We start from the raw sequence: 15,994 nt of genomic DNA, 5'->3' as shown, positions 1-15,994 counted from the left end.
ATTAGAAAAAGATAAACAATCCAATAAAACATGTACCGAAGCCTTAGCTAAACAATCACATCAAAAAAGAAGAAATCCAAAAGGCTAAAAACATAAAAAGGCAGGAATATGACACTATGTCATATTCATCAATGACAAAAATCAAAAAGGCTGACAATGGGAAGTGTTGGCATGGATGACAAACCTCAGGAATTCTAATATGCAGTTGTTGGGAAAAGAAATTAGTACTACTGGTAAAGTTGGAAGACATTTTCAGAAATGTATGCTTACATACCCTGGGATCCTTGTGTAATGGTCCTAACACTGTAATCAGCAAAAGCTGGAAACAACTCAAATGTCTACAATGGGGCGCCTGGGTGGCTCAGTCAGTTAAGCATCCAATTTTGGCTAAGGTCATGATCTCACATTCCGTGGGTTCAAGCCATGCATCGGGCTCTGTGCTGACATCTCAGAGCCGGAACCTGCTTCAGATGCTGTGTCTCCCTCTCTCTCTGCCCCTCCCCTGCTCGCTCTCTGTCTCTCAAAATAAAGACATTAAAAAAAAAATCAAATGTCCACCAACAGGAGTATGGATGTATACTCCATTAAGTGAGACATGCAAAAAGATAACTGAGACTTTTCTGCTTTAAAACTTATTCCTCCTCCACATTTCTCATTACTTCACTCCTGACCCAGTTACTTAAGTCATGTCAGGGCTTCTCTCTCTCTCTAAACATTGTCTTGCCAAATTTGAATAGTCATTATATCCCATGAGAGTCTACTCCCTAAATACCTCTGCAACCTTCTTTCTCCATCTCCAATAACTCCTTAATTTTAGCCCATAAATTTCTCATACAGATAAATATACGTAACTCCTAAAAGTCTTCTTTGCCTTTAGTCTTATTCCCATTAATTACAAACTGATGTTCACGTGAAGCCAAATCTTTCATTTTCAAAGTTCTGTGTAATCATTAAACACTTCTACTTGGATGAAGTATGGATAAAAATAATGGGTATAATTTACTAGGCACCTACTGACTGTCAGGTATTATCCCATTTATCCTTAAATGGGCTGCAAAATGGGTGGTGTTATATCTTTTCTATAGATGAAGCAACTAAAGCTCAGAAAGGGGTAAATGGGGAGCCTGGGTTGCTCAGTGGATGAGTATCTGACTCTTCATTTCAACTTGGGTTATGAGTTCAGGGTCATGGGATCAAGCCTGACATTGGGCTCCCTCCTGCTGAGCGTGGAGCCTGCCTGATAATCTCATTCTCCCTCTCTCTGCCTCTCTCCCCCCTCTTATGTGTTCTCTCTCTCTAATTAAAAAAAATAAAAGGGTAAGTTAATTACCCAAATTCACATAGTTAAAAAGTCAACAAGCCAAGATTCAATTTCAAGATATTTCAATTGCAAAATCCTGCTTTTATTCAATACATTACTCTGCCTAAATTCCTAAGCATTGCAAATGAAGTTCTAAATGATCGGACGGTAGCTTATTCCCCAGCTTGACCTCCTGTCCCTCTGGTTCCATTTAGCCATAGTAGATATTGCCTATTCCTTACTAGTAACCTCTATTTTCTTCAGGACAGCAATATGCTCATCTCAAAACTTGTTTTCCTGACCTTCTGGAAGCTCAGATTATGATTCATATGAAAGAGATATAAGTGGAGATCTCTGATGGGGTTTCTGGGAAACTCTTTAATAGAAGTCAAAGTAAGCTAGCATGCAACTTTTGCTTCACCCTTACCCATCTTCTTCCTTCCTAGAAAATAGGGCTGTATATGGATCAGCTCTCTTACAGTCATAGGATATACATGTGAGCATGAAAGTCCCATACTATAGAAGACAGAATATAAAATTAGAAGGCCAGGTCTGTGATGGCATTACCCACTCCAGAACTGCCTTTCTGTGGGCTTGCATGTTTAAGTTCCATGTTTTCCCATTCATAGTTAAGCACTGTCATAACTGACATATACCCTAAGTTGAGGTATTTACTGGTCAACTTGCAATTTCCTCAATATATTACGATTTGGTACACTTCTGTAGAGGGAGGTGACCTGCAACTAAGACAAACAGATAAACCAGTCTTTAATTTCTAAAAGAAAAGTAGGCATACTTTGGCTTAGGCCAGAGAATTTTTAAACCGTTTATTTGTTTTATATATTCAATGTTTTTATAAGCTTTTGTTTAAAGGTTCTACCCTTAAAAATAGGTTGAAAACTACTGGTCTATAACACAGCTTAACTATTACTGAAATTTCTCAAAGTTTTATTTTTGTCTTAGGTCAATGATCGCAAATCTCAAACAAATTTGATAAAAGTTTAATTGTGAAACTACTTTCTCTTAGCTTTTACTCAGAGTCAATATGTGGAATAATCTGAATATCTATGAAATTGGTATGTGGGATATTATGTATCATTTGGCTTTTTATACAATGGTTCTGGTGACATATTCCACATATCACTCAGAGCCAGAAAAAAACAGCTTATTTTTCTTCTGAAGAACTGATCTACTTACTAACAGTGATGTAGGAGTCATGTAACACATTATGTATTCCTTTATCCTTAGCAGCTAGTTTGGTAAGTTTTTTTGGTCCCAAGATCAGTGGCTTTCTTCAGCTAGCACCTTTTTACCTTTTAGAGCCTATCTTTTGATATTTTTAGTTATTTTGTGTTTGTTTATTGGGCCAATACATTTATTGAAAGCTGTCTCAAATTATTTTCTAGAAATAGTCATGTTATTTTTTTTTTTAAATGTAACTTAGGGGCATCTGGATGGCTCAGTGAGTTGAGCCTCCGACTCTTGGGTTTTGGCTCAGGTCATGATCTCACAGTTTGTGGGTTCGAGCCCCATGTTGGGCTCTGTGCTGACAGCATGGTGCCTGCTTGGGATTCTCTCTCTCTACCTCTTTGTCTGCTCCTTCCTGGCTCATGTGCATGTTCTCGCTCTAAATAAATAAATAAATAAACTTTTAAAAATAATAATAAAAAAATAAAAAATATAACTTAAAGGGAAAAGAAACATTACTCTTCTGATATAACCAACAAAACCCATATGCAGATACCCTTAGATTAATCACTCACTATTGCAATGTTGTTTTCTATCATAGTTACTGTATAAAAATTAAAGGTGTAGGGGCGCCTGGGTGGCTTAGTCGGTTAAGCGTCCGACTTTCGCTTAGGTCATGATCTCGCGGTTCATGGGTTCGAGCCCCGCGTCGGGCTCTGTGCTGACTGCCAGCTCAGAGCCTGGAGCCTGCTTCAGTCTGTGACTCCCTCTCTCTCTGACCCTCCCCTGCTCACGCTGTCTCTCTCTCTCTCTCTCCTAGAAATAAATAAAACATTAAAAAAATTAAAAAAAAAATTAAAGGTGTGTTGTGGGAGGCAATCCTCCCAGGTTTCTGCATATTATTGCTGGGTATGCCAAGAATGCAAAGTCTTGACCACTTTGTAAGCAGACCATTTCTCAGGACTGCATTTACAGGGAGCAACCCTGAAGGATGAAGCAGCGTCTTCAAGACAGAGTAGGTTTGCTTTCATTTAATACAAAAGCAATGGATTGCCCAAGTTTGGTATTCCTCAGCTGCGACACAAACCCACTTAGAAGATTTATAAGATTCAACTGGACCACCGTGTTGCCTCTATAGGACTTGGGAGGCAAGGGGAGCCAATGCCAACATGACATTCATGCTATTTGCTGTGACAGAAATAAAATTTCTGACCCAGGAGTCTCATGTCTTCTGCCAGAATCCACAATAGTGACAAACTAACTTGGAGGTAGGTTTAGTTCCAAACCTTGACAAGGTATTCACTAAAAAAAATTAGTTGATCCTCAAAGTTTGAAAGCAGGTTTGAATTGCATCCTTTGTAACTCAGAGGAACTCCTGTAGACATGCCATTAATGAAGATGATGGAGAAAGGCCAATTAAAATGACTGCTTAAACCAACAGAATGTCCTCAAAGGAGCTATAAAAGAACTGGTGAGGTTTTGACATTTTAAAGATGAAAATGGTTTTGTTGTCTCTATACATCAAATAAATTGAGGGGATACAAATTGTTTACGACAAAGAGTCTAGGCTAATTAACATTCTATGATCTTGTTATAAATGAAGAGAATTATCAGAATGAATGGGCCAAAAACAATGAATCATATAAGAGAGGAAAATATGATAAAAAGAGCTAAGCAGGACAACTGAGCATTCTCTTACATAACTCTTCCATGAGTTGGAAGTTAATATTAGGCTTTACTTTAAACATAAACCACAACACTGTGAAAGCTAAAAACAAAAAAGGCTTTTCTTAGAAAGTGAAAAAACTCATGCTGTACATAATGAAAGTCTGATATGTTAATAACTGATATATGTCTCAATAAACATAGAAATAAAATATGCTTTCATTCAACATAAGCAACTCCACATAAAAACTCTACAACTTTCAAGTTGGTAAATAAATGACAAATATGAATTCTTTTCTAGACAAGGAAATTTCTGATGTAGAAAGTGGAAAAAAAAAACAAACCTCATGTTGTATATCCTGAAAGTATAATGTGTTAATAAACCTTATATTTCTGAATAAATATAGAAATAAAATATGCCTTCATAAGCAACTCAACATAGAAAAATCTATTAACTTTCACATTGGCAAATAAATGTAAAAAATAAATTTTCTAGACGAGGGAATTTCTGATGTTACTCAGCAAATTGACATACACCATCCCTTTTGCAACTCTCAACTATCACTAACAAAAAATAGTGCCCAACATGTTGTAAGTACCCAAAGTTGTAAGCAATTCAAGTGTCACTAATTCAGAAAACAATGTGAGAAACTGGTAACAGCAAAGTGTCCAGAAAACTCATAGATTTGTCTCAGGAATGCTATTTAAACCTTCAACATATATAAAAAAAAATTTCTCTAGGAATACTATATAAAGACTAATTCAGAAGTAAATACAAAGTTAGACAAGCAGATTGGAACATACGCTGAAGTGAGCCGACAACAAAGGAAATAAGAAGAATTATAAGGCGCAGGAAATAATAATTACAAAGGTACAATTTTGTGCAATCATGTAGACAAACTAACTTAAGATAAAATGCCAATCACAGCATCACTATTTTTGAATACAGCATACCGTCAAAGGTATTCATCATTTTATATATAAAGGAAGTGTGCATGAGGTTGTGAACTGACTCAGCCAAGACTGTACAGGATGCAGGAGGATAGGGATTTCATTTATTTATTTATTTTAATAAAAGACTCTTTTACTTATTTTGTAATCCCTAAGAAAATTCTAGAAAATTGTTCTGATAAATCAATGACAAAATGACATCCTTCTTATCATTCCATTGATTAAGATAAATCAAAATGATTGAATAAATGTATATTTGACAATTTGCTAAGGTATTTATTAGCAAACATTCCATATTTATACATTTCATTTATCTAAAATTATAAATCTTAATTTTGAAAAACTAAGATATCATTTAGTTCTTTGGCTTATAAACATATGAAATAATCTATATGATAAAACATATTTAAGGTTAAAATCTTCCTTGTGATAAAGGAATGAGTTAATCATATTTAGGTATTTTTGTTTTTTTTAAAAAAGGAGGTATGTTACCAAACATGCTTGGACAAAGAGTTATTTCAGTCAGTAATTAAAAACACCTTCTACAAAACTAATCAAAATGTATGGTATTTTCACTTCTGAAATCAAATTTTTTATTATCTTTTAGCAATCTGAACTTTGTTCATGTTTATGAGAAATTTGTCATGCTGTTAATGTTAAAACATTTTCCATTGAGTACATGATCTCCTTTAGTACACATGGTGAACGGGGGTAGTTGGAGTTTGGTGAAGGATATTTCAAATACCAGAAGCAAATTTAGAACAAAAAGTCCATGGCCTTGGTACCTAATCTTACCACCCAGGACTCCTTTGTATTTCTTTCACTTCTTCATGGGCCTATTGTTTTAAAATATTTTGCATGTACTCATTTATTAGTTGAAATGGTCAAATTAAGACATCAAGGTGAAGAGAGCTTCTCATAAGCATGAAAAGCATGAAAGATCCAGTGTGACACCTCAGTGTGCTGGCAAAATCCAGGAAAACCAGAAACCTAGTTATTGTTCAACAGTTCAACAGAAATAATGAAAACATTTTATTCAGAGTTCAATAAAACTCTATGAATGCAAATTAGTAAAAGGAAGGTATTCTAAAACTGAGTTAATAAAGGGTATTCACCACATGGGTTGATTGTAGAGCTCAGTGAAGCAGCTCCCGTGGAAAGGCTGCCTTTTGAAACTGATGAAGCCACAGAAGGTATTGAAGATGAAGGTGTAGTAGAGGAGGCTGTTGAGGATGGTAACCGTTCTCCAGACTCCATATCTGTGAAAGGGAGAAAACCATTAATTCTCAGTGTTCAATAGTGGAATTATTCAAAGAAGTAAACATATTTAAATAAGAAAAACACATTTAGCATATTTTTTAAATTATGAAAGAATTTCAAACTACATGTTCTTCAGAAAGATAAAATATGGAATAAAAACAAAATAAGTATAATTTATGGCGGGCCTTGGTGGCTCAGTAGGTTAAGCGGCCAACTTCGGCTCAGGTCATGACCTCACGGTTCATGGGTTTGAGCCCCATGTCGGGCTCTGTGCTGACACCCAGCTCAGAGCCTGGAGCCTGCTTCAGTTTCTGTGTCTCCCTCTCTCTCTGACCCTCCCCTTCTCACGCTGTCTCTCTCTCTCTCAGAAATAAATAAAACATTAAAAAAATTAAACACCAATTTATGAAATAAGTTTAATGTTAAGTATACCAAATCCACTTTTAATAGACTTGCAGAGTTTCCTTATATCAAAAGAAAATAATAATGGTTTGAATATATCTTCATACAAATGTGTTGCCACAAACTTAGAAAAATTAACATATTAACTTCATATTCTTCCTAAATCACCTCATCATCTATGCACTTACAACATAATGCCCATATTATCTTAACAAATCAAGAAAATAATACCAGATTAGTTTTTTGTGTTTTTTTTTTTCATTTTAGTTTAGAGGGAGACAATGAGCACGTGTGAGTGGGTGAGAAAAGCAGAGGGAGAGAGAAAGAGACAGAGAGAGAGAGAGAGAGAGACAGAGAGATAGAGAGAGAGAATCCCGAGTTTCCACACTCAGCGTGGAGCCTGACATGGGACTTGATCCCACGACCTTGGGATCATGACTTAAGACGAAACCAAGAGTCAGATGCTCAACCAACTAAGCCACCCAAGTGCCCCTAAAATAACACCACATTTGAATGGGCTGTAATCTTGCCAAGTCTTGTAAGTCTTAAGCATCCAAGAATCTTACCTGGTAATCCCCAACACAGAGGCATTCCTCCCCCACCAAAAAGACAAATACATTTTAGAATTTCTAATCATGTCAAGTATGAACTATGGTTAAAATGGCTTTAATATGACCCATTTATAATGACTGAGCCACTTACATGTATTTATATTTATTTGCTTAGCTATTTCAGGTGTAATCTTACATTGGCTTATTGTAACCATTTATGCTAATGTTAAAAATTTAGAGTAGGAATGGGTGGAAGGGGAAAAAGGTACAAACTTCCAGTTAAAATAAGTACATCATGGGATATAATGTACAGCATAGTGATGGCTGGTAGTAATATTGTATTGTTTATTTGGGTTTTTTGTTAAATGTTTTATTTATTTCTGAGAGAGAGAAAGAGACACAGTGTGAGCAGGGGAGAGTTAGAGAGAGAGGGAGACACAGAATCTGAAGACAGGCTCCAGGCTCTGAGCTGACTGTCAGCACAGACCCCGACAGAGGGCTCGAACCCACAAACCGTGAGATCATGACCTGAGCCGAAGTCCGACGCTTAACCAACTGAGCCACTCAGGTGCCCCTGTATTGTTTATTTGAAAGTTGCTAAGAAAGTAGATCTTGAAAGTTCTCATCACAAAAAAATTTGTAACTGTGTGGTGATGAATGTTAAGTAGGCTTATCGTGATTTTATTCTTTTACAATACATACAAATATCAAATCACTATGTTGTATATGTGAAACTAGTATCAAATGTTATATGTGAATTATATCCTAATAATTTTTTTTAAAGTATAGAATAAATTATGGTTATTTTAATACCCTCTGCATACAGTGATACTACAAAGAACCAAGAAAATCATGACCTTCACAACTACTTTCATAAGTATGCAATTTATATGACGAAACAAAAAAAAAAGATACTGCTCATTTTTTTTTTAAATGTTTTATTTATTTCTAGGAGAGAGAGAATGACAGCGTGAGCAGGGGAGGGTCAGAGAGAGAGGGAGTCACTGACTGAAACAGGTTCCAGGCTCTGAGCTGGCAGTCAGCACAAAGCTCGACGCGGGGCTCGAACCCACGAACTGCGAGATCATGACCTAAGCGAAAGTCGGACACTTAACCGACTAAGCCACCCAGGTGCCCCAGATACTGCTCACTTATAACTGAACTCATAATCAACCACAAACAAACTTCCACCATGGAAATAATCTAACCATAAATAAGATTTCTGTATGGAATTTTATAGGCAATTCAAACAATTATTTTATATTTTATAAGAAAATGTGTGATTTTAAAACACTGACCAATTAAAATAATTCAGGGTTAATATTTAAATGTTGATTTAATCCATATGGTATCTAGATGATTTTTCTCATAAGATCGATACAGATGGTAAAGGTTGTCTCTGGTTAACAACACCACATCATTAGTAATCAGCTCAACAAGTTTTCCAATCATACACAATTCAAAAACTTCTGTTCATATTGTGGTTCTGCTGTTAATCACCTTACAGACGACAATGCCATAATGAGTATGTCCTATTCTTAAAGAACTTTTTCCTTTTTTCAGCATTCATCATGGAAAGGTGTAGTTGGTACTGATGGTTACATGAAACTAATGTTTATAGGGCAGGTTTTGAGTCATCAAGCAGTCACCAACGAGCTTTGAGACATGAGGCTGCTCTGAGCCAAGGCCCTAATGCCATCTTTCTCCACAAATTATTTTCACCAACAAGTCTCATTTTACTAAATGCAAAAAATATGAATCCTTTACCTAGAGATTACAGAAAAAGGCTATTAAAAAAATTATAGCTGGTAACCTCATTGTCTCAATGCATTATTTTTTAAAAAATGGAAAGTTTTTTTATTTGCTTTTATACTACACAGCAAAAATAATTTAGTGATATAACATAGATAAGCACTTTAGCTGAGTATCTGGGATAAAATAATTCAATACATAATTGTCATTACATCTTTTAGGATAATAAATTACAAGCTCTAGGTATATTTCTTTCTGTTCCTATAACTTGATTCAGGATTAAAGCAAGTAAAATCAAGAAAGCAAAACAAGCAGTCTCTATATACTGCTTATTGGAGATTATTTTTCCCGGAAATATTTATTAAAATTAAAAATATACATTTAGTTGAATCTTACAATCTATTTTTGAGAATCTATTCAGTAGAAAAAATACTAGTAGTTTCTTTTTAATGTTTTATTTTTACTTTTGAGAGAGAGACAGAGCATGAGCAGAGGAGAGGCAGAGAGAGAGAGGGAGACACAGAATCTGAAACAGGCTCTGGGCTCTGTGCTGACAGCTGATGATATGGGGCTCGAACCCACGGACTGTGAGATCATGACCTGAGCCAAAGTCGGATGCTTAACTGACTGAGCCACCCACGCGCACCACTAGTAGGTTCTTCATTATAACATAGTTTAAAAATAAAATTTAAACCTGGCAATAAGAAAGAGTGGAACTACAACTGGTAGTTATGGGTCTTTAGAACTATTCAGAGAAGAAGCCTTATAATACATGTGTACAGAGGGATACTAAAAGCAGTAGGAGAAAGTCTGAGGAGAAACAAGATATTGGCATAGTCTCCAAGTATCTTCTCCAAGGTTTTTACTAATTACAGGGGGCAAAAAATTAACTTCACAATGGAGAAACTATACAACCTGTAATAAAACATTATGTACCCTCTGATGCCCTTGAAGTACATATCCCTCTGTGGCATTCTTCCTGATGACACATAACCTCAGTTGAATCATGAGAAAATATCAGACAAACCAAACTGAAAGACTGTATGTAAAATAACTGACTAGAGTTCACCAAGTGTCCAGGTCATGAAAGTAAAGGAAAGGCTGAAGAACTGCCATATATTAAAGACTATAAGCAGATGCAACTAAATGTGATATTGAATCCTAGGCTGAAATTTGGAACAGAAAAAACACATTAATGGAAAAAGTAGCGAAATTCATACAAAGTCTACAGTTTAATTAATAGTGTTTTACCAGTGTTACTTTTCTGATTTTTATAATTTTGATAACTGTACTATGGTCATCTAAATTATGAAAATTAGGGGGAAAATATATATGTGGGCAAAAAATATATATGAATGCTCTGTATTTGTTTTTTAACTGTTTTTAAGTCCAAGATTATTTCTAAATGAAAAGCAAAGAAAAACAAAAAAAACCCAGTGTGGCACATAGTAGGCATGCCAAAAAAATGCATATTAGTTGGGGTTGAGGAATATAAATCTAAACCTTGAAGAAATGAAGATACAGATTATATTGTGATTATAATATGATATCAACAAGACATTTGATAACAAACACTATCTAGGTTCAAAAACAGTATCTGGAGCTTATCAGCTGTGACCTCGTACCAAGTATGTAACTTCAGCGAACTTTCGATTTCCTCATGAGTAATATGATGATGATATAATTAGGAGGATTAAATGAGATAAGGAATGCAAAGGGCTGAATACCCACCACTTAATAATTATTAGCTATTGTTTTTAATAAACACGCACCCCAATGTTTATAGCTGCACTATCAACAATAGCCAAAGTATGAAAAGAGCCCAAATGTCCACCGATGGATGAATGGATAAAGAAGATGTGTTGTGTGTGTGTGTGTGTGTGTGTGTGTGTGTGTACACACACAATGGAGTATTACTCAGCAATCAAAAAGAATGAAATCTTACCATCTGCAAGTACATGGATAGAACTAGAGGTTTTCATGCTAAGCGAAATTAGTCAGAGAAAGACAAATATCATGCGACATCACCCATATGAAGACTTTAAGATACAAAACAGATGAACATAAGGGAAGAGAAGCAAAAATAATATAAAAACAGGGAGGGGGACAAAAACATAAGAGACTCTTAAATATGGAGAACAGAGGGTTACTGGAGAGGTTTGCAAGGGGGGATGGGCTACATGGTGAGGGGCATTAAGGAATCTACTCTTGAAATCATTGTTGCAAGATATGCTAACTAACTTGAATGTAAATTTTAAAAATAATAAAAAAAAAAGTTTCAAGCACAAACAAAAAAAGTGAATGCCTGTGTATATAATTACCCGTGTGTATATGTGGCAATAAATGAAACCTTAAGGTATTTTCGATTATTCATTTCAAGTAAATGTTTTGGTCATATCTATTTATAGGTTACATGTATGTTTAGCATATTAGTACATTTTTTTAGCCAGATAAATTTTGTGTTACAAATTAAAAATAAATGCCTTGCAATTGTATAAGTATGAATGGTGAGGAGTTTTGCCGTAAAACTTTCCAAATAAACTGGAATACAATATATGTGAAAATGGGGATACATTAATTTTCAGTTGAAAAAATATAATTATCTATGATTACATTAAATTGTTATTCATTATTCAAGCATATTAAATAAAATAGTAAAAACCCATCTCTTCAGATCATTTAAGAAAAATGTATGCAGAGGTGGCTCACTTGGTTGAGTGACTCTTGATTTTGGCTTGGGTCATGATCCCAGGGTCCTAGGATCGAGCCTTGCCTCAGGCTCCATGCTTGGCAAGGAACCTGCTTAAGATATTCTCTCTCTCTCTCTCTCTCATTCTCTCTCTCCCTTTGCCCCTTCCCCCACTCATGTTTGCTCACTCTCTCTATAAACATTTTTTTAAATTTAAATAAAAGAAAAATATATTCATTAAAATAAAAATGGGTCAGGCATCCAAGAAGCATCTATATTCATATTTCTGTTAGGGCTAGAACATCCAGATCTTGTACTGGCACTCCTATAATAGCCTGTCATTCTTTTTAATTAATTAATTTATTTATCTTTATAGTTTATTTATTTTTGAGACACGGAGTGCAAGTGGGGACGGAGCAGAGAGAGAAAGGGAGACACAGAATCTGAAGCAGGCTCCAGGCTCTGAGCTGTCAGCACAGAGCCTGATGCGGGGCTGGAACCCACGAACCGTGAGATCATGACCTGAGCTGAAGTCAAACTCTTAACCCACTGAGCCACCCAGGCGCCCCTTAATAGCTTGTCATTCTGACCCTACGTGTTAAGAATACCACCTTCACGTCAGGTCCAAACCACTACCAACAAACTGACTCTCTGTGACTCAAAACAGCCCAAATACCATAAGATAAAAGTGAAGGGACTATATAATAACATGACTCCCCCATCACAAACACTAAGCTGTGGAAGAATATCAATTAGTAGGTGCATCTTCTAGCTTAAGGCCACTTAAGAATATACTTTTTAATGTATAACTTCAGAATTCTTTGATTTATAAAGCTAATAACCAAGGTAAGGTAAAGATTACTACAACTGAAAATCAACATAAAACACTACGGTAAAAAATACATTTGTTGATGTGAACAACAGAAGAAAAATATGCAGATGATGATGAAGGGATTATAAAAGATTTGATTCATTACAGATCTTTCCCATAATCTAAAGCACTAGCTCTCAATCAGAGGTGACTTTATAATGTCCACTTTGGCCACTAGGAAACATTTGGCAAAGTCTGGAGACATATTTGATGGCCACATCTGAGAAGATGCTACTGACTCTGCAGAGACAGAGTCTAGGGATACCGCTCAACTCCTACAATGAACAGGACATCCCCCACACAGAGAATTAGCCGGCTCAAAATGTTAGCAGCACTAAGGCTCAGAAATCCTGATCTAAAGTATCAAAACTTGTATAACTTGGAATTCAATTAACTAAAACTTTCTGCGAAGTAGTAATTCTATGTAATTGTTATTGTTATAACATGATTCAAGCTGATTTAAACATTATCTTCAACTAACTTTTGTGTCAGACTCTGGTCTGTATTTTACATTTTGTCCTAATTGTTTAAAATTAACAATGTAGAATATGTAACAAACACATATCAGAATATTTGCTCATTCTAGATAACATGAATTTACTATATTTTATTAAGATGATATTTACCAGGGTGCCTGGGTGGCTCAGGCAGTTAAATATCCGACTCTCGAGTTCAGCTTGGGTCACTATCTCATGGCTGTGAGATGGAGTCCTCATCAGACTCCATGCTGATTCCACAGAGCCTGCTTTGGATTCTCTTGCCCTCTCTCTCTGCCCCTCCCCCCTTCTCTTTCTCTCTCAAAATAAACTTTAAAAAAGTGACAATTACCAATAACAATTCTGAGAACAGACAAAAATCAGAATTACTGCAAACAACTTCTTCCCTGACTGCTGATTTTCAATACTTCAGAAAGATTCAACAATCACTTGTTAATGATAATACTGTTCAAATTCAGGCATATCAAACTTCCCTTTTGTGTAATCAGAGTTTATGAACACTGACAGCTGCTAGGTGTAAACCTGAACAGGTGCTAATAGGGAAGGGCAAGACATGTTGGCAAAGAAATGCAAACGTGATCAGCTGCCTTTTGTTCGATTCTTTAGTACTGAAAGCAGAAGGATAGGATAGGCTGAATATTCAGAAAGTAAACATAAAAACAGACATAGGTCTTCCTCCTGAAAGGTGTTCTGCCTTAATTGTTGCCAACACCACCAAAAGTTCTCTGTGAGAATTCAAAACACATAAGCAGATTTGGTGAAATTTTGCTTCTCGTTGCATTATGAACTAAAGTGAAACACAGTCATCAAAAATATCAGGAAGAGGTCACTATTCTGCTTCTTTTGGTTTAGTGGTATCACTAACTGTAGATTTGCAGGTCCATTATTTTCTAAAAGTTTTGGCAAAGGATTTTATAGAACTCTTTTATTATTTGTTTTTGAAAGAGAGAGAGAGAAAGAGAGAGAGAACACATGCACAAGTGGGGGAGAGGCCAAGGGAGACAGAATCCTAAGCAGGCTCCAAGCTCAGCAAGAGGCTGACAGGGGGCTCGATCTCAAGACTGTGAGGTCATGACCTGAGCCAAAATAAAGAGTCAGACACTCAACTGTCTAAGCCACCTGGGAGCCCCTATAACTATTTCTTTATATAACATCCAGGTAACTGAACACTTAGACAAATAATATTTCAAGATATTAGATAGCAAACCAAAAACAAAAGCCAAGAAGACACAAACATTCTTTCGTAAGGGATTTTGCGGAATAGGAGATGAGGCAGAAACACCTTATTAGACATCAAACAAATATTCTCCAAACATAATACATTTGAAGGAAAATCATTCTATTTACTAAACTTTAACTTACCTACACTGAAAGACACAGTTCTTTCGAGTCATTAAGTATGTATACCGTGGTTTAAAAATGAATATATAAAGTGAATCAATTTCCTTTGCTGCTTTACACATTTTAACTACCACTATAAACAGGTAAACAGTTATATCCTCAAACAAAAGTGGCCTAGCAATCATGTACCCTATGTCACAGCCAGTGATCTGGAGCAAGTCCTAGACACCCTGAAGACTAGTTTCCTTATCTGCAAAAGGACAGGTTTGAATTAAACTACCCCTCAAGTCCCTATCACAGTTTTATCAAATTGACAGTAAAAAAAATAATAATAAAAATATTCACACTGCATTAAAATATTTAACAATTTAATTCCACTTTTTCCTTATCTTCCCTTTCATTGGTCTTGGTTCTATCTCCAAGTGTTATGCTAAATTATATATTTTTGGTAAATCTTACAAAGATTTACTCATCTTATTTATACCTCAAGAGACTTGATAAGAAAATTATGCAAGATTAAAGCAATGATTTTCATACTGGTCAATAAATATCTAATCAGAGTATCCCTTTCCATTCAAAGAATTAAGTGCTCCGTTGCAAGGAAACATCTATGAGGAAGAGGTTATGCAAAGATATAAAATAATATTGTAGGGGTGCCTGGGTGGCTCAGTCGGTTAAGCGACAAAATTTGGCTCAGGTCATGATCTCTCAGTTGTGAGTTCGAGCCCCACGTTGGGCTCTGTGCTGACAGCTCAGAGCCTGAAGCCTGTTTCAAATTCTGTATCTCCCTCTCTCTCTGACCCTCCCCTGTTCATTCTGTCTCTCTCTCTCAGAAATAAATTAAAAAAAAAAAAAAGAATATTGTAGAAGATTTGAATAAAATTTAACATGTATGGATCAGCTAAGCTATAGGTAGAGTATATGAATTTGAACACTGGCCAGGATTAGAAATTTCTGGGGTGCCTAGGTAGCTCAGTTGGTTAAGCATCTGACTTCAGCTCAGAGGAGTTCTGTATTGGGCTCTGTGCTGACAGCTCAGAGCCTCGATCCTGTTTTGGATTCTGTGTCTCCCTCTCTCTTTCTGCCCCTCCCCCTCACTCCTTCAAAAATAAATAAACTTTAAAAAACTTTAAAAGAAATTTCTAACAAGGATACAAAAGTTAGAAGGATAAAAAGAGAGGCAGGGTCTAGCTGGCTGTTCATTTCATCTACAAATGCAAGGGGTCCCAAAGTATAAACAAAAGAACTTCTTTGCTTAACTAGGAAATACAACTAAACTAACTAGAATTTCTAAGATATTTCTGGAGAGTAACTGAGGCTGCTGAAAAAGAGATTGAGAAAAATAAAGCAGGGTAACAAACAGAAGTGTATCCACATACACTCAGAAGCTGAAGAAAAAGATGTTAAGTAGTACAGGTCTGATTAAGTAGAATAAAAACTCCTTTTCAGTGGGGAAGAAGCAGAGTTAAAATAGCAAAAGAAAAAAAAACGCTTCTTAAAGAATAAAATTATGTTCAGAGTTTGTGA

General features: G+C 35.8%; 1 protein-coding gene across 1 annotated transcript in view; it reads right to left on the bottom strand.

Annotated features, from left to right (window-relative positions):
* BAZ2B (bromodomain adjacent to zinc finger domain 2B) overlaps positions 1–15,994 on the bottom strand; it is a 299,967-nt gene that overhangs the window by 130,685 nt on the left and 153,288 nt on the right. The window contains exon 3 of the mRNA XM_039237514.1: positions 6,220–6,363. Within this exon, the coding sequence (XP_039093445.1) occupies positions 6,220–6,361 (142 nt within the window). The 5' untranslated portion in view covers positions 6,362–6,363. The remainder of the gene's footprint in view (positions 1–6,219; positions 6,364–15,994) is intronic.

This window comes from Hyaena hyaena, unplaced genomic scaffold, assembly GCF_003009895.1.
Source record: "Hyaena hyaena isolate Hyena2069 unplaced genomic scaffold, ASM300989v1 scaffold_126, whole genome shotgun sequence".
Lineage (NCBI taxonomy): Eukaryota > Metazoa > Chordata > Mammalia > Carnivora > Hyaenidae > Hyaena > Hyaena hyaena.
This window is presented reverse-complemented; position numbering and strand designations above follow the sequence as displayed.